The 20,827-nt window shown below is 45.8% G+C and overlaps 1 protein-coding gene across 1 annotated transcript in view; it reads right to left on the bottom strand.

Annotated features, from left to right (window-relative positions):
- TRIM3 (tripartite motif containing 3) overlaps positions 1-20,827 on the bottom strand; it is a 54,048-nt gene that overhangs the window by 8,080 nt on the left and 25,141 nt on the right. Inside the window, exons 5-10 of the mRNA XM_082248516.1 lie at positions 20,521-20,701; positions 14,280-15,003; positions 10,871-10,974; positions 10,615-10,782; positions 9,961-10,141; positions 4,831-4,901 (exon numbers count right to left, since the gene is read on the bottom strand). Coding sequence (XP_082104642.1) covers positions 4,831-4,901; positions 9,961-10,141; positions 10,615-10,782; positions 10,871-10,974; positions 14,280-15,003; positions 20,521-20,701 — 1,429 coding nt within the window. The remainder of the gene's footprint in view (positions 1-4,830; positions 4,902-9,960; positions 10,142-10,614; positions 10,783-10,870; positions 10,975-14,279; positions 15,004-20,520; positions 20,702-20,827) is intronic.

Genomic DNA, 20,827 nt, shown 5'->3' with positions numbered 1-20,827 from the left:
GCAGTGGTCTGATACTCCTTCCATTTCAATATTATCGCTTGCACAGTGCTCCTTGGGATGTTTAAAGCTTGGGAAATCTTTTTGTATCCAAATCCAGCTTTAAACTTCTCCACAACAGTATCTCGGACCTGCCTGGTGTGTTCCTTGTTCTTCATGATGCTCTCTGCGCTTTAAACGGCCCTCGGAGACTATCACAGTGCAGGTGCATTTATACGGAGACTTGATTACACACAGGTGGATTCTATTTATCATCATTAGTCATTTAGGTCAACATTGGATCATTCAGAGATCCTCACTGAACTTCTGGAGAGAGTTTGCTGCACTGAAAGTAAAGGGGCTGAATAACTTTGCATGCCCAATTTTTCCGTTTTTTATTTGTTGAAAAAGTTTGAAATATCCAATAAATTTCGTTCCACTTCTTGATTGTGTCCCACTTGTTGATTCTTCACAAAAAAAATTACAGTTTTATATCTTTAGGTTTGATGCCTGAAATGTGGCAAAAGGTCGCAAAGTTCAAGGGGCCGAATACTTTCGCAAGGCACTGTGTGTGTGTATATATATATATATATTTATAAATAAATAAAAAAAGACGTCTATTGTCCTAGAACACAGACAAAAAACCGGAGACCAGGGTAGAGGAGGGTTATTCTGTCCAGACCACCTGTAGGAGGCAATATAACCCTACAATATCTGATTTTGTTTTTAACACAGAACAGCCCTGATCCTCTTCCTTTTGGGCCCCCCGTCGGCGCTAATGGCTCATTCCCCCTGTGAAGTGCCCCCAATAGCAAGCCTGCTAGAGGTGCACTTGAGCAGGCTCATTTCCGAGCCATGCTCCTGTGAATGGATATTGCCCATTCACACATGGAACATGGTTCAGCTCTGCCACCTCCTCATTGGTTCACTGGCTGTGATTGACAACAGCAGGAGCCAATGGCTCCCCCTGCTGTGTGAGCCAATGAGGAAAGAGACACAGGAGAGCTGATGCTCTCATGCACATCGCTGGATCAAGATGGGGCACAGGTAAGAAAAAGGAGGGCGGAGCTACACACAGAAGTTTTTTTTTTTTACCTTAATGCATAGAATGCATTAAGGAAAAAGATCTTTTGACTTTAGAATCACTTTAGGGGATGAGAATGAAATACCTGTTGGTACCTGTAAATGTCAATGTAATCCAACGATATCTGAACTAATTTGTTCCTCAGTGGACAAGAAATAAATGCCTGGTAATCTGTTAGACATCCAGCGAGCTCCTAATTTCTTGTAGTGAGCTGACAACACTCTCCCTTGCACTGTATTTCCAAGCGGTATTGTCAGGCCTGCTAACTTCTCTGCTGGACTAAAGTACACCTCCATATTATATTATGAACATGACATGAGGGAGGTGTTTAGTAGTTCAACAGGGTAGAACTTAGGCAGAGCCAATAACACTTATTGTGATGCAGTATCATCAGCCAACAATACAAAGTTAGGAGCTCACTATATTTCTGGCAGATTCAAAGGGTATTTTATTATCCTTGCAGTGTTTTTAAAGCTAAACCTTGGGGAGACTCGCGTGTATTGGAGAAATGTACCAAATTATACACATGATCCATTCAGGGACACAGGAAGTTATATTATGGAGTTATATTGCCACCTACAGAAGAATTTGGACACTGGCAAACAAAGATTCTGTAGGCCAGCCCAGTATAAACCCTCCCCAGGAATCAGTAGCAGATTATAATCAGAAATGCAAAGGGGTGCAACCTGTGCCCCTCAATGGACTCCAAGAAACAGATTTTACAGCGAGTACAAAAAACTGAATTTTTGTAAAATCTTACCTGTAAAATTCCTTTTCTCTGAGTCCTCCGACAGTCGCCGCCTCCTCTAAGTCATCACTGTTGGGTATTGACTTCCGCTCCGCAGGAGTAGCTAGGCATAAGACTTAGTCAAAAGAACAAAGGCATTTGCATATACACACCCATGGGGGCTGTTCTACTGGTCAATACCCTCCTGCAGAGACCACTCCCAACTCAGTTTGGTAGCATAGCAGTAGGGAATAAGAACACAACCCCAAAAGAGGGGCGGGGCGGCGACTGTCGGAGGACTCAGAAAAAAGGAATTTTACAGGTAAGATTTTACAAAAATTCAGTTTTCTCTTACGACATCCGACAGTCGCCGCCTCCTCTAAGTCATCACTGTTGGGATGTCCTAAAGCAGTGTAGACATGAGGGGTGGGAGACGCAACCGTAGAAAAGGCAACGCAGTACCCACATCAGAGAAAGGAACCTTACCAGCACAGTAAGAATACCTTCTGGGCAATAGAAAAAAACAAGGCTCAACAGGAGCAACAACCCAGGAAAGCAAACACCAACAGCCAGGGACCCACAAAAAAACACAAGGGTCCTTCATGGCACTGCCGCACTGAGAACTTTGCGGCCAAAGGAGGCATCAGCTGATGCCAGAACATCTACCTTGTAGAATTTGGAAAAGGTGTGCGCCGACGACCAGGTCGCAGCCCTGCACACCTGGTTCACCGAGGCACAATGCCAATAGGTGCAATAAAAAAGGGAACCGTCCCTTTAACACCGCTGCGGAGTGCGCAGCCCATTCCTGACGCTAGGCAGAAAGAAACTGAGTTGGGAGTGGTCACTGCAGGGGGGGTATTGACCAGTGGGACAGCCCCCATGGGTGTATATATGCAAATGCCTTTGCTCTTTTGACTAAGTCTTATGCCTAGCTACTCCTGCGGAGCGGAAGTCAATACCCAATAGTGATGACTTAGAGGAGGCGGCGACTGTCGGAGGACGTAAGAGAAATCCAATTTTTATTTTACTCCTCCATTGAAGGATACAGGGAGTCATATACTGTTGGGATACCCAAAAGAGTCCAACTGGACAGGTGCCTAAAGCAGTGACATCCACTAACAGGCCTAATGGAATCAAGACTGGGGATGTGTGCAGCGTTGAAGGACTATTGCCCAAACTGGCATCAGATGAAGCCCAACCTGCACCTGGTAGGATGGGGCAAGACCAGGTGATAGGATAGCTCAGGAACTTAGTTGAAGGCATGCTGGTAGTGAGAGGGGCTATCCTAAGCTAGTCTAAAATTAATTTGATAGCCAGCATCCAATCCTCCTGTAGATGGCAGTATAACAGTACAGTATTTGACTTCCCGTGTCCCTTTTTTGATAAGGTCAGGCAAATATTGAACCTCCTTGTATATTGGCAGTCTGACACAGGATAACGCACCCATAATACCCATGTTGCTTAAGGGATTGACTCATTATGGGATGGTAAGCTAAGCTTGGAACGCCGCTCAAAGTAACCTATGACTAAGCCCCAGTGGGTGAGGCTTTTTGGCAGAGACATGTAGGCTGAAGCCATTCCTTACATGTCATGTTGGCTGGCTGGGAGAGCAGCACTTTTTTGTTTACTGCTCATTAAGGGATGTTGCTAGGGGCATTCTTACCTCATGCATTTTAGGATAGAAGTTAGTTTTGAGTCACTATTGAGCAGGTCTATAACTCCTATATAGCTGCACACATTACATGCATTAGTGTAATGTGGTGCGATTAATTCTGAATAGGACCCCAACACACCTTGCCGATAGATGGATGCTGCACTGCCACAAATGTTACATGCAATTTTTGGTGCACTCTGGTTTATTACACAGACCATTCCAGTAATTGGCCTACATTACCGCAACGCACCTTAAAGCGGTTGTATACTACCTAAAAAAAAAAAAAACCCCTGCAAGACAAAGGCATAATGAGCTAGTATGCATCGCATACTAGCTCATTATGAAATACTTACCTTAAAACGAAGCCCCGACACGTACCCCCGGACACCGCTGTGGGAGCGGACATGCTCTCTCAGTGTCTCTTCCGGGTTCGGCGGCTCTGTGAGTGGCCGGAGTCGCGATGACGTCACTTTCCGGTGTTCTGTCATAATACCATACCCCATCAGAATTCAATACCTCCATCATTTCCGGTGCGGATCAGCTGTGGCTTTGTCATGCACCAGCTGTAGCCGCGTCACACATCTTAGTGCGCATGCGCGTAATATGTAGGGAATTTAGATAACATCGTAATGGATCATGCAAAAGTCCTAGTGCGCATGCGCACCAACAGGTCGGACAGCGGCATCTATTATAACAGACATCCATGCGATCTCCATGCCCCACACTGGACTGACCCGACAATCCGATCTGAATGCCCCACACTGCACCGACCCGACAATGGCACATAGCTATCAAATGGAAAGTGGGCGTGCGTGTGGGGGCAGGGAATAGGATTGTCTCATTTTTGGGTCGGTGCAGTGTGGGGCATGGAGATCGTTTGCATGTTTGTTATAAGAGATGCCGTGGCCCGACCCGTTGGTGCGCATGCGCACTAGGACTTTGACCTGACGTTGCAATGTTATCAAAATTCCCTACCTAGTCCACACATGCGCACTAGGATGTGTGACGCGGCTACAGCTGGTGCATGACGAACCCACAGCTGATCCGCAAACCGGAAATGACGGAGGTAGGGAAATCTGATGGGGTAGGGTTTTCTGATAGAACACCGGCAAGGAACTCTGAAGGTCCACCGGACCTTCAGAGCGCATGCGCCGCTAGCGTCAGCAGCTGAATGCAGGGCAAATATCTCCTAAACCGTGCAGGTGTAGGAGATATTAATTGTACCTACAGGTAAGCCTTATTATAGGCTTACCTGTAGGTAAAAGAAAAAAAAAAAAGGAGTATACTACCGCTTTAACATGAAGCATACAGCGACTGCGTTAACACACAACAAAAGGGTGAACCCAGCAGATATGATTTCTTGGGGCACAGAGTGTGAGAATAACTTACCTTAACAGAATGGTTGTGGAAATCTGTCACCACAATCTCATTCTTGTTGTTAACCGCCACAAAATGTGGCCCTAAAAGAAAAAAAAATATATATATAAAGGATATTATATTACAAAAATAAAAAGTAGTATAATAGTAATAATAGTGTAATAGAGAGAGAGGAAAAAAAAAAAGTAAAAAGCTTAATTAAATAGAAATAATAAAAAAAAAGGGGGTTTATTTAGTAAAGTTGGAGAGTGCAAAATCAGACTTCTGCACAGAAACATATCAGCTTTTAACTTTAATTTGGCTTTGGCAATAAAACCTGGAAGCTGATTGGTTTTCTATGCAGAAGGGAGCCCAATTTTGCACTATCCAGCTTTAGTACACAAACCCCCTTGTCTTTAGCCAGTACTCCCACTCATCTGCTCTCTTGTCCAGACTACAAGTACAGAGCAGCCTGTCAACAAAACTCCACCTACTACCACCAATGTCTATAGTCTTATAGACCAGTGATCCTCAACCCTGGCCTACAGGGCCCACTAACAGGCCAGGTTTGCAAGATAACTGAAATACATCCCAGGTGATATCATTTGCTGCTCAGTGATTGCAGTACTCTAGTCTGCATCTCCCCAAGGTAATACTTAAAATCTGGCCTATAAGTGGGCCCTGAGGATCGGAGTTGAGGACCACTGAATATAGACTACTTAAAGGAATATCTAAACCCAAGAACAAAGATGTATATATTTCGGCTCACCAGTCCTTAGGTGTGGTGGCTGCATTCATTTTCTTTTTTACAGGCCAAGCACAGAAAAATACCCGCTGATCCTAACAGAAATCCAGCGCCTTTGTCACTTCCTGTGGACTGAACTGAAATTAAAAAAGCTTTCTCAACTATATTCTGTAAACTACAAAGCAACACCCCTCTGGAGAGCAGGAGGTGTTTCTAATTAATATCAGGAAAGCAGTCTTGCACCCTAAGACAAAGATAATCTAATGAGAGCACCAAACATCCAAGAGTCCAAGGTAATATGATAAAATTGCAACAAACAAAATCACCTATAAACCCACAAAAGGTGGAAAGTATGACCCCCAATGACGAAGTCCGATATGACAAAACGCGTTGGGGCGTGACCAGACGGCATCCACTTCCTGGTTACCGTAGAGCTGTGAGTGTCTCCAACCATTGCTTTTTTACCAGCGTGGGGATGGTGTGGAGGATCAATGGCAGCCCCATCTCTTGGTTTGTAACAGCTTGATGCGAGTTGTACTTTGTCTAAAAGTGAGTGCAAGGTTTGTTGCTTTTATTTAACCACTTGCCGACTGCCTAACGCCGATCTACGTCGGCAGTCAGCCCCTCACAGGCAAAGTGACGTAGGGCTACGTCACTAGCTTGTGAGGGTCTAGGGAGCGAGCGCGCGCTCCCGCGTGGTCACGGACCCCCCCCCCGCGCGTGTGACCGGCGGACCCGATGTCCGCCGGTCACTCGGCGATCGGCGGGGGAGAGGGAGAATGTCAGGCAGCTTGTGTAAACAAGCCACCTGTCATTCTCCTTGCTGTTAGGATACTGATCACTCGGATCTAGTATGTAGATCCGTTGATCAGTGTCCATACAGCTCAAGCCCCAGCCAATCACAGTAGAAAGCACGCCCCTAGAGATACACACAGCCCCTCCCTCCCAAATAAAGTTAACCCCTTCACTACCAGTGTATTTTTACAGTAACAGTGCATATATATAGCACTGATTACTGTAGAAATGTCACTGGTAACCCCAAAAGTGTCAAAAATGTCAGTCAAGGGTCCGATCTGTCCGCCCCAATGTCGCAGTACCGCAAAAAAAAAAAAAAAAAAACGCAGATCGCCGCCATTACACGTTAAAAAAAAAAAACAAAAATGACAGAAATCTTTCCCTTTGTTAGTAAACGCGATAACTTTTGCGCAAACCAATCAAAATACGCTTTTTGCGATTTTTTTTACCAAACATAGGTAGCATAAAACAAATTGGCCGAAAAAGTAAAAAAATTTTGATTTTTAAATTTTTTTTTGGGGAATTTCATATAAAAAAATGTGAAAAATATTGCTATTTTTGCAAAATTGACGCTCTTTTTTTGTTTATAGCGCGTGATCAAAAAATCGCACAGGTGATCAAATACCACCAAAAGAAAGCTCTGTTTGTGGGAAAAAAAGGACGCCAAATTCGTTTAGGTACAGCGTCGCACGACCGCGCAATTGTCCGTTAAAGTCACGCAGTGCCGAATCGCAAAATACCCCCTGGTCGGAATGGGGGTAAAATCTTCCGGGGCTTAAGTGGTTAATACACTTGATCCAAAAAACTTTATCATGCTAGTGGAGGCTTCTGTTTATACCCTTACATGTGAGCACATGAAGAGATATCTTATCAGAGGAACAGCTGGCGTTTTGAGAGGAGTATTTGATTAAACCACATGCCTATTTGCCTCATCAATACAAGTGGGTAGGCAACTCTTATCTGGTGAGTCCCCGTTTTGCCCCGTGTGTTTCTGACACTGTGTTGGCGGAGTGTGTTGGTGACCCTATAAAGACACAAGTACCTCTCAATCGGACAGTTTTTTGGACTCTTATGGACTTTTATTGGTGGATTTTATATGTTAACTGCAGATGAGCTGTCTGGTTTGCTTGCACAATTAATACTTGTGTGCATCTCTATAGAGGTGTACTGGGGTTTTATGTCATCCTTTTAGTCTTGCGCTACTGGAATTTTGTATTGTGTTCTCCATTGTAACCTATGATATTTCATGTCTTTTAATATGATAAAATTGCTTCATAGCAGAATAAAGCCTACAGATTTAAGGACCAAACCCTCCCCCGTAGCGAATCACAGTGCAGGTTTATCTGGTATCTGCTCACCTGAGTCTGTTCTTAAAATTCTTAAGCCCTGATGATAGAGTAAGGAGGGGGTGTTTGGCCCCCAAAATTAACTGGCTATCATTAAATCATCTTGGACATTTGTTTGGCGCTCTCATTTGATTGGTATGGATTCTCAACTCTGAGTCCTTTCCCTGAAGGTAGTTCCATTTTTTACGAGAGTGCTGCTGAAACTGAGCCAGTGTTCCCAGCAACAATTTTAGTGACCCTTAGAAAATCTGAATTCAGTGCCTCTTTTGTTCTTGTGTTTGGTCATCAGGGTGCCGACTGTCTCTCCCATGGCTTTGAGATGGCTTGATGACTCAGGTTGGCGCATACACAGTGCAGTGGAGACTTCCGAGCGCATGCACAGTTTGCCCCAAAAGCCTCCTGGGATGCTTTACCTCAGTACCCCGAGAGGCTTCAGGCAGGGAGGGGGGCATCATTCTTGGCAAGGCTAGAAAGTAGGATTACAAGTCATTTGCACTTAGAGAGTTCTCTCTTAATTCCCCTGCAAATGTACAAAAGACATGAAGGGGGGACACCCCAAAACGCGTAAGCGGTTCTTTGGAGGTCCACGTCCCACCACGGCCTGCATCAGTAGAGGAAGCCCAGTGGAGAGTCTTGGTGGTCCTTGATTGCATGTTTGCCAGTGTTCCAACTTGTTTTGGGAGTACAATGTGTATGCCATTTTATTTTAATAAATTGTTTTAAAGATAATGCGCTAGGCTGGTGCGCCCTCTGTCCGTTCCTTTTTTAAAGTCCTGCAAATGCCTGTTGATCCTGCTAGTGGAGTACAAATATTGCAGTTTCCTGTGATGGTGTGACTGCAAAACCTATGTAAGCCCATGTAAGCCACGTAAAACCCATGTAAGCTGTGCCTGCTTGCACTACAGTGGGAGGAGAATATGTTGTACGGGGTGTGGCTCCCAGCATTATCACTGCTGATTTACAGCATCCGCCACACCTAGTCCCACCCACTGCTTTCTAGCTTGACAGCACTGCCTCTAATGAAACTCTCCCGTGAGCTGCAGTGTCTGGAAGGGGGAGCACTGGAGACACAAACGAACGAGCAATTAGCTCAGTCAGGGCAGGTTAAAGTTAGTGATCAACCGACAAAGCCGATATATCGAGAGCCGATCTGCACTTTCCCCGATATATTGGAATCGGCCACCAAGATCACCGATATTTCGGAAAGTGCTGTACCGGAGTGATGACTGCAGATAGAGGCATCACCCCGGTACCGGCGTCCATAGCTGACGGTCGGCTGTCTTGTAATGACAATCGATGTGGCTGAGAAGCCGCTCGGCTGTCATTACAAGGAGCGGGAGGGGACGCCCCCCCTCCCGTGGCTTGCCTGGGTCTCCCGCCCCACCGGGAGACCCGTATAACCAGCCTGCACGGCCGCCGAAGACGCGATCAAAGGCGCATTTGGCTCTGATCGGGTCTCCATGTAAAAACCCGGAAGTGATGTCACTTCCGGGTACTCGGCGCAAGAGTCAAAAAAATGACAGCATTCAAAAGAGCCAAACTTGGCGTTTTGAATTCTTTTAAGTGCAGAGGAGGGGTTTGGGGTCTTTTTAGACCCCCAGATCCCTCCACAAGAGTACCTGTCAAGTGATAAAAATAATATTTTTTTAAATGTATGAAAATATCGGCCGATACCGATATGCATTGACCAAAATATCGGTATCGGCAACGAAAAACCGATATTGGTCGATCACTAGTTAAAGTAGGTCATTTGTTTATTTTATAAGCCTTGAATTACATAGTAACTGAGTAGCCAGAAAAAGAGAAAACAAATTCAGCCACCACATCTAAGACCCCGTTCACACAGGGGGCGACGCTACTTGCTGGGGCGACCTGTGAAGTCTCGGCGCGACATGCACGGACTTCATATCATTGAAGTCAATGCAGGTCGCCCCAAAGTAGTACAGGACCCTTTTTCTAAGTCGGAGCGACTTGTGTCGCTCCTATTAGAACGGGTCCTGTGCATTTTTAATCTATGGCAGGCGACCCAAGTCGCCTGACAAGTCGCGCTAGTGTGAACCGGGTCTAAGCATTGGTAAGCTGCAAAATATTACTTTTTTATTTTTTGGTTTAGATATGCATTAAGTGTGCTAGTCACTATTAAGCTGGTTCTTCAGCTAGCTTTCCCCCTTCTGCCATTCTTCAGTCCAGACGATGTCAGTTTTCCAACTCATCTGCAGCCCCATTAACCTCCCTCCTACCAAGAACCTCAATTTGTTTTACTCTGATCAGGATTACCGTCTAGTGTTCCAGACTGCTGCTTGTCTCCTGGGCTTCGGCCTCCAAACCTCCCCACTAATTTTCCATTGGATTGAAAGATGAAGATGCAGCAGGATTTGTTGTCCACTACTATCAGATGACCGTTACGGTCTATGGCTACTCCTTTGGGTCCCATTAAACGGCCGACACCAATTTTGTTCTGTGGTTACAAGACAGGCAGATGAAAACAGATGGAAAAAAGCCAGGAATACAAAGTATTATTATTTTCAGGTACTTGTATAGCGCTGTCAATTTACGCAGCGCTTTACATATACATTACACATTCACATCAGTCCCTGCCCTCAAGGAGCTTACAATCTAAGGTCCCCAACTCACATTCATACATACATAGTAGGGCCAATTTTATACAGGATCCAATTAACCTACCAGCATGTCTTTGGAGTGTGGGAGGAAACCGGAGTACCCGGAGGAAACCCACGCAGGCACAGGGAAAACATGCAAACTCCAGGCAGGTAGTGTCGTGGTTGGGATTCGAACCAGCGACGCTCTTGCTGCTAGGTGAAAGTGCTAACCACTACACCACTGTGCCGCCCAAGTAATTGGAGTGGATGATGACACAAACGTTTCTTTGTATGGACAGCAGTGACACAAAAGTCCAACCTGTAATCATACCTTGAACTTCCCCTCTGGAGAGAAAATGCTGACCCAGCGATTGTCATAATCCGCCACAACGATGTCACCATTTGTGTCCACAGCCACACCTGTTGGACGCTGCAACTGCCCCGGGGACCGTCCACGAATCCCAAAACGCAACTTAAACTGGCCCTCATTGGAGAACACCTGCCATGGGGAGAATACATCAGACCTAGTAAAAAAAAGAATATAGGAGAGGAAAAACCAAACTGAAAATGGCAAAATCCAACCTCACCTGTATGCACTGATTGTTACTGTCCGCAACCACAATCCGATTGTTACTGGAGGCACAGATGCCTTGCAGGTTGGAGAATTCACCTTTGTCTCTACCACGGCTTCCTGAAAGACACATCTGCTATGAGACTGAAGTACTGGCAGCCTGACACCATATCTGTCCAATATTATAACTATGTATTATACAGTATATGATAAACATTTACTATCGACATTCATAAACTATATTTAAAGTGGTTTTAAAAGCTTAAAGCGGAGTTCCAGCCTTTTCACTCACCTGTACAACGGTCCAGCGATGCGGCCGCCCGAAGCCTCGATCCTCTCCCTCTGGTCTCAGCGGCGCCGGCATCACTGCTGTGGGCACGCGGCTGTGACAGTTTGCGGCTTCACAGCCGGGTACCCACTGAGCATGCGCGAGTTGCGCTGCGCATCTTGATTGGCCGGCAATCTTCTGGGACATGTCAAAGGTGGGAGGGGGAGAGGAGAACTTCCGTTCAGGGCGCCGCGGCACTCCGAGCGGAAGTGGGAGCGGGTACCTGTCAAATCTAGGTACCCGCTCCCCCCTCAAAAAAATGACATGCCAAATGTGGCATGTCAGGGGGTTAGAATACCTAAAGCGGAAGTTCCACTTTTGGGTGGAACTCCGCTTTAAGGTTTTATACCTTCATGCATTATACACATGAAGGTAAACCCCCCCCGCCCCCCCCAACAATACTTACCAGAGCCGATCAGCCTCAGCTCTCTGCTGACTCTCCCTCCTCATTGGCGGAGACAGCAGATGGCGCCATTGGCTCCCCCTGCTGTCAATCACAGCTAGTGAGCCAATGAGGAGAAAAAGTGAAGGGCCGCGGCTCTGTATGGGAATGGACACACAGAGCCGCGACTCGTAAACGAGCCTGCTTGGGTGCCCCCCATTGCAAGCTGCTTTCTCTTGGGGCACTCGGCAGGAGAAGAGGAAGAGAGCTGCTATGTGCACAGAGCAGGTAAGTATAACCTGTTTTTCTTTTTTTTGTAAAGAGAGCCTTTAATATTACTTTAAATCTTTCAAGTATCCTTGATTTTCCTTAGTTTGTATGTGTTTAGCCTCGGGACTAGCCGAGATGCTTGGCAGCCTAAAATAAATACTCTGAGTGTTGCATTAATGGCAGCACATTTGGAGCACTTTGTTGCGTTGGTGTTCTAGTAGTCAGATTTTTCACCCACCAGATCCCTTTGCATTGAGATACAGTGCCTTGCAAAAGTATTCGGCCCCCTTGGACTTTACAAACTTTTGCCACAATTCAGGCTTCAAACATAAAGATATAAAACTGTAATTTTTTGTGAAGAATCAACAACAAGTGGGACACAATCATGAAGTGGAACGAAATTTATTGGATATTTCAAACTTTTTTAACAAATAAAAAAACTGAAAAATTGGGCGTGCAAAATTATTCAGTCCCTTTACTTTCAGTGCAGCAAACTCTCTCCAGAAGTTCAGTGAGGATCTCTGAATGATCCAATGTTGACCTAAATGACTAATGATGATAAATAGAATCCACCTGTGTGTAATCAAGTCTCCGTATAAATGCACCTGCACTGTGATAGTCTCAGAGGTCCGTTTAAAGCACAGAGAGCATCATGAAGAACAAGGAACACACCAGGCAGGTCCGAGATACTGTTGTGGAGAAGTTTAAAGCCGGATTTGGATACAAAAAGATTTCCCAAGCTTTAAACATCCCAAGGAGCACTGTGCAAGCGATAACATTGAAATGGAAGGAGTATCAGACCACTGCAAATCTACGAAGACCTGGCCGTCCCTCTAAACTTTCAGCTCATACAAGAAGAAGACTGATCAGAGATGCAGCCAAGAGGCCCATGATCACTCTGGATGAACTGCAGAGATCTACAGCTGAGGTGGGAGACTCTGTCCATAGGACAACAATCAGTCTTATACTGCACAAATCTGACCTTTATGGAAGAGTGGCAAGAAGAAAGCCATTTCTTAAAGATATCCATAAACAGTGTCATTTAAAGTTTGCCACAAGCCACCTGGGAGACACCAAACATGTGGAAGAAGGTGCTCTGGTCAGATGAAACCAAAATCGAACTTTTTGGCAACAATGCAAAACGGTTATGTTTGGCGTAAAAGCAACACAGCTCATCACCCTGAACACACCATCCCCACTGTCAAACATGGTGGTGGCAGCATCATGGTTTGGGCCTGCTTTTCTTCAGCAGGGACAGGGAAGATGGTTAAAATTGATGGGAAGATGGATGGAGCCAAATACAGGACCATTCTGGAAGAAAACCTGATGGAGTCTGCAAAAGACCTGAGACTGGGCCGGAGATTTGTCTTCCAACAAGACAATGATCCAAAACATAAAGCAAAATCTACAATGGAATGGTTCACAAATAAACATATCCAGGTGTTAGAATGGCCAAGTCAAAGTCCAGACCTGAATCCAATCGAGAATCTGTGGAAAGAACTGAAAACTGCTGTTCACAAACGCTCTCCATCCAACCTCACTGAGCTCGAGCTGTTTTGCAAGGAGGAATGGGCAAAAATGTCAGTCTCTCAATGTGCAAAACTGATAGAGACATACCCCAAGCGACTTACATCTGTAATCGCAGCAAAAGGTGGCGCTACAAAGTATTAACTTAAGGGGGCTGAATAATTTTGCACGCCCAATTTTTCAGTTTTTTTATTTGTTAAAAAAGTTTGAAATATCCAATAAATTTCGTTCCACTTCATGATTGTGTCCCACTTGTTGGATTCTTCACAAAAAATTACAGTTTTATATCTTTATGTCGAAAAGTTCAAGGGGGCCTCCACTAAGATTTCCCATAGATCATTCTACCACCAGAATCTTCCAATGGGTCCTTTTACTACCACCAAGTCCCCCCCCCCCCCCCGTGGGTCTATCTGCCACCATCAGGATCCTCCGCATAGATTTCTTTGCTACCACCAAGATCCTCCCATAGTTCACTCCTGTACCTCCAAGAACTCCTCTTAAGTGCTTCTACCATCACCAAGATGCCCTCACAGATCCTTCTACTACCATCAGGATCCCTCTATAGATTCCTCCGTTAACTGTTAACTAGATTTCCACCCAACTCCTCCATTAGGCCCCTGATCAATCACAAAGATTTGCCTAGAGTATACCTGGCTATTATCGAAAACCCTTCAGTGGATCATTTTGCTTATCTAATATATAGATAGTTTCTTGAAGATCTTCATACTAAAGCAGAGAATTCCTTCAAAATTTCAAAGCAGAAACTCGATTCCCTTCCCTAGGACATATTTCCTAACCCATAAAATTCTCTGAGACTCTTAAAAGAAAAAAAAAAAAAAAAACCTTACAAATTGTAAATTCCAAATCAGCTTCCCTTTGCTGATCTTCCCTCCACCCTTCAAGTCTCCATTCACTCACCAACTCGCAGGATCATCTCATCTTCAATTGGGTTCTCCTTCTTCTTGTTGGTGCTATACATACTTGATGGTCTTCTCACAGCCTTCTGTCGTATGTGCCCTCCGCTGGGGGACTTAACTCTGCGCTTGACATCCTCTGGTGAGGCCGGTACATCCCCAGGTTTTACAGCTCTCACTTTAAATGGACTTCCGCGTAGTGGCTGTCCATAAAGCCTCAGAGAGAGTTGGTGCTCTCCTTCATGACGTGGGGTATAGAGCACCTCATAAGTCCCGTTCTTATTGTCAGTCACCTCCCCGTCCTGGGAGGCTCCATCTGGACCAGTCAGCTGAGCTTGTAGGATGGCGTTGCCACTTCTGACCAACTCTCCATCTTTGTCTTTAGTGGTGACCGTGACAGAAATCTGGTGTCCCACCAAGGCTTGGCGCAGACCCTCCCCTGTTGCAACTGAGGAATGAGCCACGGCGCTAGTAGTAAGAAGGGCCCCTAAATTTTGGAGGGATCGGCGGAGGCCATCAGTCTCTACCCGGAACTCAAGCTGTGGGTTCTGCTGAGGGTGGAAAGGGAAGTCACGTGAAGCCAATTCATTTAATCTCTCGCTCATCTGCTTCCTCACCAAGAGAACTTCTGTCTCTGAGCCATGGCCAAGAGCCTGTTCCGTAAAACGCATGCTGCTCTCCATGTTGTCAAGGCCTTGTCTTAATGCTGAGAGCTGCGCCTGAAGTACCTGGAGTTGGAGAGACAAATTTGCAAGATAAGAAAAATATAAATAAATCGTTCTGCACTCCTGTGACCCGTTTTCAGCAGAGAGCGGTCTGAAGTTTGCTCTCTGCTGACATCACAGATGTGGGTCCAGGCACCGCATCATCACGACCATGGAGTCAGGATCTGCCAGGTGCCTGGACCGACACCCGGCTCAGCCTCTCGGTCAGCCGGTGAGAGCCTGAGCCGGCCGCTAACCACCCCTCCACAGGTCAGCACTCCTATGAGCGAGGAGGGGGCAGAAGAGACTGTCAGTCAGCAGCTCTCTGCCTGGGGAGCTGTCAGAACCGAGCGATCGGCGGTGTTGGATTGCTCGGTTCTCAGTGCAGAGGCGCCAGGGGACAGATGCTGCATCCACCTAGGTAAGTATAAATATGCAATAACCCCAAACCACATACTTCTCTTTTAAAGAATATGCAAACCCAAACTTTCTTATTACTTATACACTATATTACCAAAAGTATTGGGACGCCTGCCTTTACACGCACGTAAACTTTAATGGCTTCCCAGTCGTAGTCCGTAGGGTTCAATACTGAGTTGGCCTACCCTTTGCAGCTGTAACAGCTTCAACTGTTCTAGGAATGCTGTCCACAAGGTCTAGGAGTGTGTCTATGGGAATGTTTGACTATTCTTCCAGAAGCACATTTTTGAGGTCAGGTACTGATGTGGACGAAAAGGCCTGGCTCCCAGTCTCCGTTCTAATTCATCCCAAAGGTGTTCTATTGGGTTGAGGTCAGGACTGTGCAGGCCAGTCAAGTTCCTCCACCCTAAAACTCACTCATCCATATCTTTATGGACCTTGCTTTGTGCACTGGTGCGCAGTCATGTTGGAACAGGAAGGGTCCAACCCGCAACTGTTCCCACAAAGTTGGGAGCATAAAATTGTACAAAATGTCTGGGTATTCTGACGCCTTAAGAGTTCCCTTCACTGGAACTAAGGGGCCAAAATAAACCCCAACCCCTGAAAAACAACCCCACACCATAATCCCCCCTCCACCAAATGATTTTAACCAGTGCACATTTTATTTCCATTTTATAGGAGTGATCACATAACCTCTGTTCTCAACTGCATAAGAGCAAGCTTGTTAAAAGGGGGCTTCCAGATTCCAATAAGCTCCCTGCCTGCAGACCCCCACAACCACCAGCCACAGTTGTGGGGGTGAGGCCCTTGTTCCCATTAACATAGGGACAAGGTGCTGTTGAGGGAATGTGGCCTGGTATGGTTCAGGAAGGGGAGGGGGGAGCGCTCACTCATTTCCTTCCTCCACCCTTTCCTAACCTGCCGGGCCGCATGCTTGGATAAGGGTCTGGTATGGATTTTGGGGGGCCCATGCCATTTTTTTTCTATTTTGGCATGGGGTTTCCCTTAAAGTCTATACCAGACCCAAGGGCACCCATGGGGTGGAGGGGGCAAGCTGTTTTCTTTTCATTTTTTAATTGTTGGCATTTTTTTTTTTGACAGCTGGCGAGTCATCCGTTGTTAAGGACTCGGCGGCCGACTTCCCGGCCCGCTCCTTACACTTCCATAATCAGACTGCACTCAATATTGCTGGGATACACTGACATTCTTAGCCCCATGCTCACCTTACAGTAGATCTGTAGGCTTTACCTAACTAGTCTTAAAAATGTTCCCTTCCCCCCTCCTAACACCTATTCTGACTTACCTGTGTAAGAAAAATCTGTACACTTACCTATTTTAAGGCTGCTCTGGTCTGGTCACATGATCTCCCGTGTCAGCCAGCGCCAGCTGCAGGAGAGAGCGCTCAACACTGGCTAGAATGCCTGAGCTCCTGCTTCTCCCCTGCAGCAGCTGCTGACTGAGACAGGGGAGGCGGATGATGTGACTGCCCCAGTCAACGTCACACTGTTAGCTGGACCTAAACTAGTCGGCTGGATTATAAACTTGGTGTCATTCGAAGACACGGGTCACATATTGGGTGTCAACATTGTTTATTTGTGTTGGAATGATTCCAGTCCTCAAACTTTATCAATGGTCTCCTGCCTGCCCTTTTCAGGGACACAGAAAGTCATTTACTGTTGGTCCATTTCCAACACCAGCCAACAGTGACTTGATCCCCTCCAACAGCCTTCCAGCAGTTGGGTTTGTGAGTACTTGAGGCCTTGCCGAACCCTGAGCTATGATGCTTTCCACTTTTTTGGTGCAACATTTCTGGCTGTAGACACAGGAGTAACCAGTCCTGATAGTTTATGACTTCCTTCCTCAGGTACTCATGAATCCAACTGCTGGAAGCAAGTGTAGAGACAGGTGGCCACAGGTGACTGCAGGAGGGCAGTAGGAACAGACCAACAGTATATGGCTTCCTGTTTTCTAAATAAATGAGCAATAAAATGTTTCTCCCTCTTGGGAAGTACTGCCCTCATCCACAGTGGGGACAAAACCAGCAACAGAAACCAGGCTTAGGTTTTAAAAGACAGGTGGAAGATTAAAAACAAAAAAACAAACACAGATACTCACCGAAGACCATTGGTTGCTCAGTTCTCAGCCCTCAGACTGTCAGTCACCTGCTCTCTGCTCTGCCCCTCCAGTGCTCACTGGAACGATGAGCTGTGAAGGGGACAGTAGCGGCTGGCTCAGGCTCTAAGTGGCGCACTGAGAGGCTGGGCCAACCACTGCTCAGGCATATGGGTGGATTCCGACATTAACCACTTGCCTACAGTGCACTTTCAACCCCTTCCTGCCCATGCCAATTTTCAGCTTTCAGCGCTCTCACATTTTGAATGACAATTGCGTGGTCATGCTACATTGTACCCATATGAAATTTTTATCATTTTTTTTAACACAAATAGAGCTTTCTTTTGGTGGTATTTAATCACCACTGGGTTTTTTCTTTTCTTACAAAAAAAAGAGAAAATTTTGAAAGGAAAAAAAAAAAAAAAAAAAAAGTTCTTATTTTCGGAGAGTAAATTTTGAAAATAAAATGTCTTTCTCCTTCAATGATGTGCGCTGATGAGGCGGCACTGATGGGCACTGATAGGCTGCACTGATGAGGTGGCACTTATGGGCAATGATGAGGTGGTACTGATGAGGAGGTGCTAATATGCCGCACTGATACAGTTGTGTTCAAAATTATTCAACCCCCAATGCTGTAAAGGGTTTTAGGGAATTTAGTGTACATTTGTAAAGGACTTCTTAAAGAACCATATGCAACTAAAATGACATCAATTGGTTTTGTAATACAGTAGTAAATGTTTCTTTTGTGAATTCTTCATTGACACAATTATTCAACCCCTTAAAGACTACCACTCTGAAGAACAGAGGTTCATTGAAGTGTTTTCAATCAGGTATTGAAAACACCTGTGGATGTCAGGAAGCAGCAATAAAGCCTAATAAGCACCAATTAGGCAGCTTTAACCACTTGCCGACCGCTCACATGGAGCGTACTGTGGCACAGTGGCTCGTTCCCGTCCAGCGACGTAGACCTACGTCGCTGGACTCCTCCCCCTGTAGGCGGCGCTCGCGAGCCGCCGGAGGCGCGCTCCCGCTGTTTTCATTCACAGCGGGAGTCGGGCCAGGGGAGGAGCAGCTGCGTTCGCCGCCGCTCTTCCCCGGTCGGGGAATCGAGTGAGGAGATCCGCCCGCCTGTGTAAACAGAGCGGGCGGATCTCCATAGTGACAGGGACTGACAGATCGGAGTGTTCAGCATAGCTGGACATCCGATCTGTCCTTCTGTCACTCAGTCACCCCCCACACGTTAGTAAGCACCAGGCATACATTAACCCCTCCCTCTCCAATAAAATTAACCCCTTCACTGCCAGTGTCATTTTTACAGTAACAGTGCATATATATAGCACTGATTACTGTAGTAATGTCACTGGTACCCCCAAAAGTGTCAAAAATGTCAGTCAGGGGTCCGATCTGTCCGCCGCAATGTCGCAGTCCCGCAAAAAAAAAAAAAAAAAAAACGCAGATCACCGCCATTACGCGTTAAAAAAAAAAAACACCAAAAATGACAGAAATCTTTCCCTTTGTTAGTAAACGCAATAACTTTTGCGCAAACCAATCAAAATACGCTTATTGCAATTTTATTTTACCAAACATAGGTAGCAGAAAACAAATTGGCCAAAAAATTTAAAAAAAAATTGATTTTTACATTTTTTTTGGGGGGAATTTCATATAAAAATTTTTTAAAAATATTGTTATTTTTTCAAAATAAACGCTCTTTTTTTGTTTATAGCGCAAAAAGTAAAAATCGCACAGGTGGTGATCAAATACCACAAAAAGAAAGCTCTGTTTGTGGGAAAAAAAGGACGTAAATTTCGTTTGGGTACGGTGTCGCACGACCGCGCAATTGTCAGTTAAAGTCGCACAGTGCCGAATCGCAAAAAGTGGCCTGGACGGAAGACAGCAAAATCCTCCGGTGGTCAAGTGGTTAAAATGACTGTGATACTCAGCTCCTTCTAGACATTTACTGGTGTGGTTACAAACATGGTGAAGTCAAGAGAATGGTCCAGGAAGACAAGAGAAGAGGTGATTACTCTTCACAGGAAGGGCAATGGCTATAAGAAGATTGCAAAGATGTTAAACATACCAAGAGACACCATAGGCAGCATCATTCGCAAATTCAAGGCAAAGGGCATTGATGGGCATTGACTGGCAGTACTATAGGCACTGATTGTGGGCACTGATGATGGGCAGTAATTGGCACTTTATTTACATTTTGTGTAATCAGGGCACTGATGATCAGTGCCCTGATTACTTGTATTTGTCTCCCCTATGAGGAGGAGCCGCTGACCGGCTCTCCTCGGCTCACACTCTGACAGTGTGAGGCGAGGAGAGCCGAATAACGGCACTTCCTTATTTACATGTGACCGGCTTATTGGACACAGCCGATCACATGGGTAAAGAGTCATATCATTGACTCTTTACCGAGATCGGGGTCGCACCGTGTCCTAGCAACACGGCACGGCCACGATCGCGCCCCCCCAGGGGCATGCGAGAGTGGCTGTTCTGGTGTGTCGTCATATGACGGCGTCCCAGAACAATAGCTGCACCGCTCAAGCGTCATTTGACGGCAGGCAGGTAGCAAGTGGTTAAAGTATGGATCCCTCTAGAGAATGGACTAGAGTGACATCAAAAAAACAAAGTGCACTCCACAGGAGTAGCAGGGCCAACAGAGATTTAGCCCTACTTCTCCTTCAACTCTCTCCCACTCTATCCAAAACTAAAAACATTGGGGGTCATTTACTAAAACTGGAGAATGCAAAGTCTGGTGCAACTCTGCATATAAAACATTCAGCTTCTAGTTTTTTTTTGCCAAAGCTTAATTTAAAAAGCTGAAGATAGAAGCGGATTGGCTACCATGTTCAGCTGCACCAGATTCTGAGCGCTCCGGTTTTAGTAAATCTACCCTGCTAGGTGGAGTTTGGCTTTTAAAGGCCACTCCATCCAAAAAGTTTTTTTTTAATTATCTGGTTAGATACTGACATGTCCCCCCCCCCCCCCCTTAAAAGACATACCCACCTTCTGCTTGGTGATAGAGATGGCCTCCAGGTCTTGCAAGAGAGCATTCTTTCTGTGCTGCAGGGCTCGCTCCAGCTCATCAAATGTGGTACAGATCTCGTTGACAGCAGCGTTCTTCCGTTCGCTCAGCTGCCGACTGATGTCCGTCACAAGGTCGATGGCGGATGTCAGCTGAGGAATTCTGCCAGGGAAAGGAGAAGCTTTGTTAAGGCTACGTTCACATCTTGGCGTTGCTAATTACAGGCATTTTAAGGCGTTTTTTCAGGCGTTTTTAGGTTGACTAGTGACCAATGGAAAAAAATTAAAA

This window comes from Pelophylax lessonae (genome assembly GCF_965119305.1).
Source record: "Pelophylax lessonae genome assembly, chromosome: 2".
Taxonomy (NCBI): domain Eukaryota; kingdom Metazoa; phylum Chordata; class Amphibia; order Anura; family Ranidae; genus Pelophylax; species Pelophylax lessonae.
The sequence above is the reverse complement of the archived record's forward strand: the minus strand, read 5'-3'. Positions and strand labels throughout refer to the sequence as shown.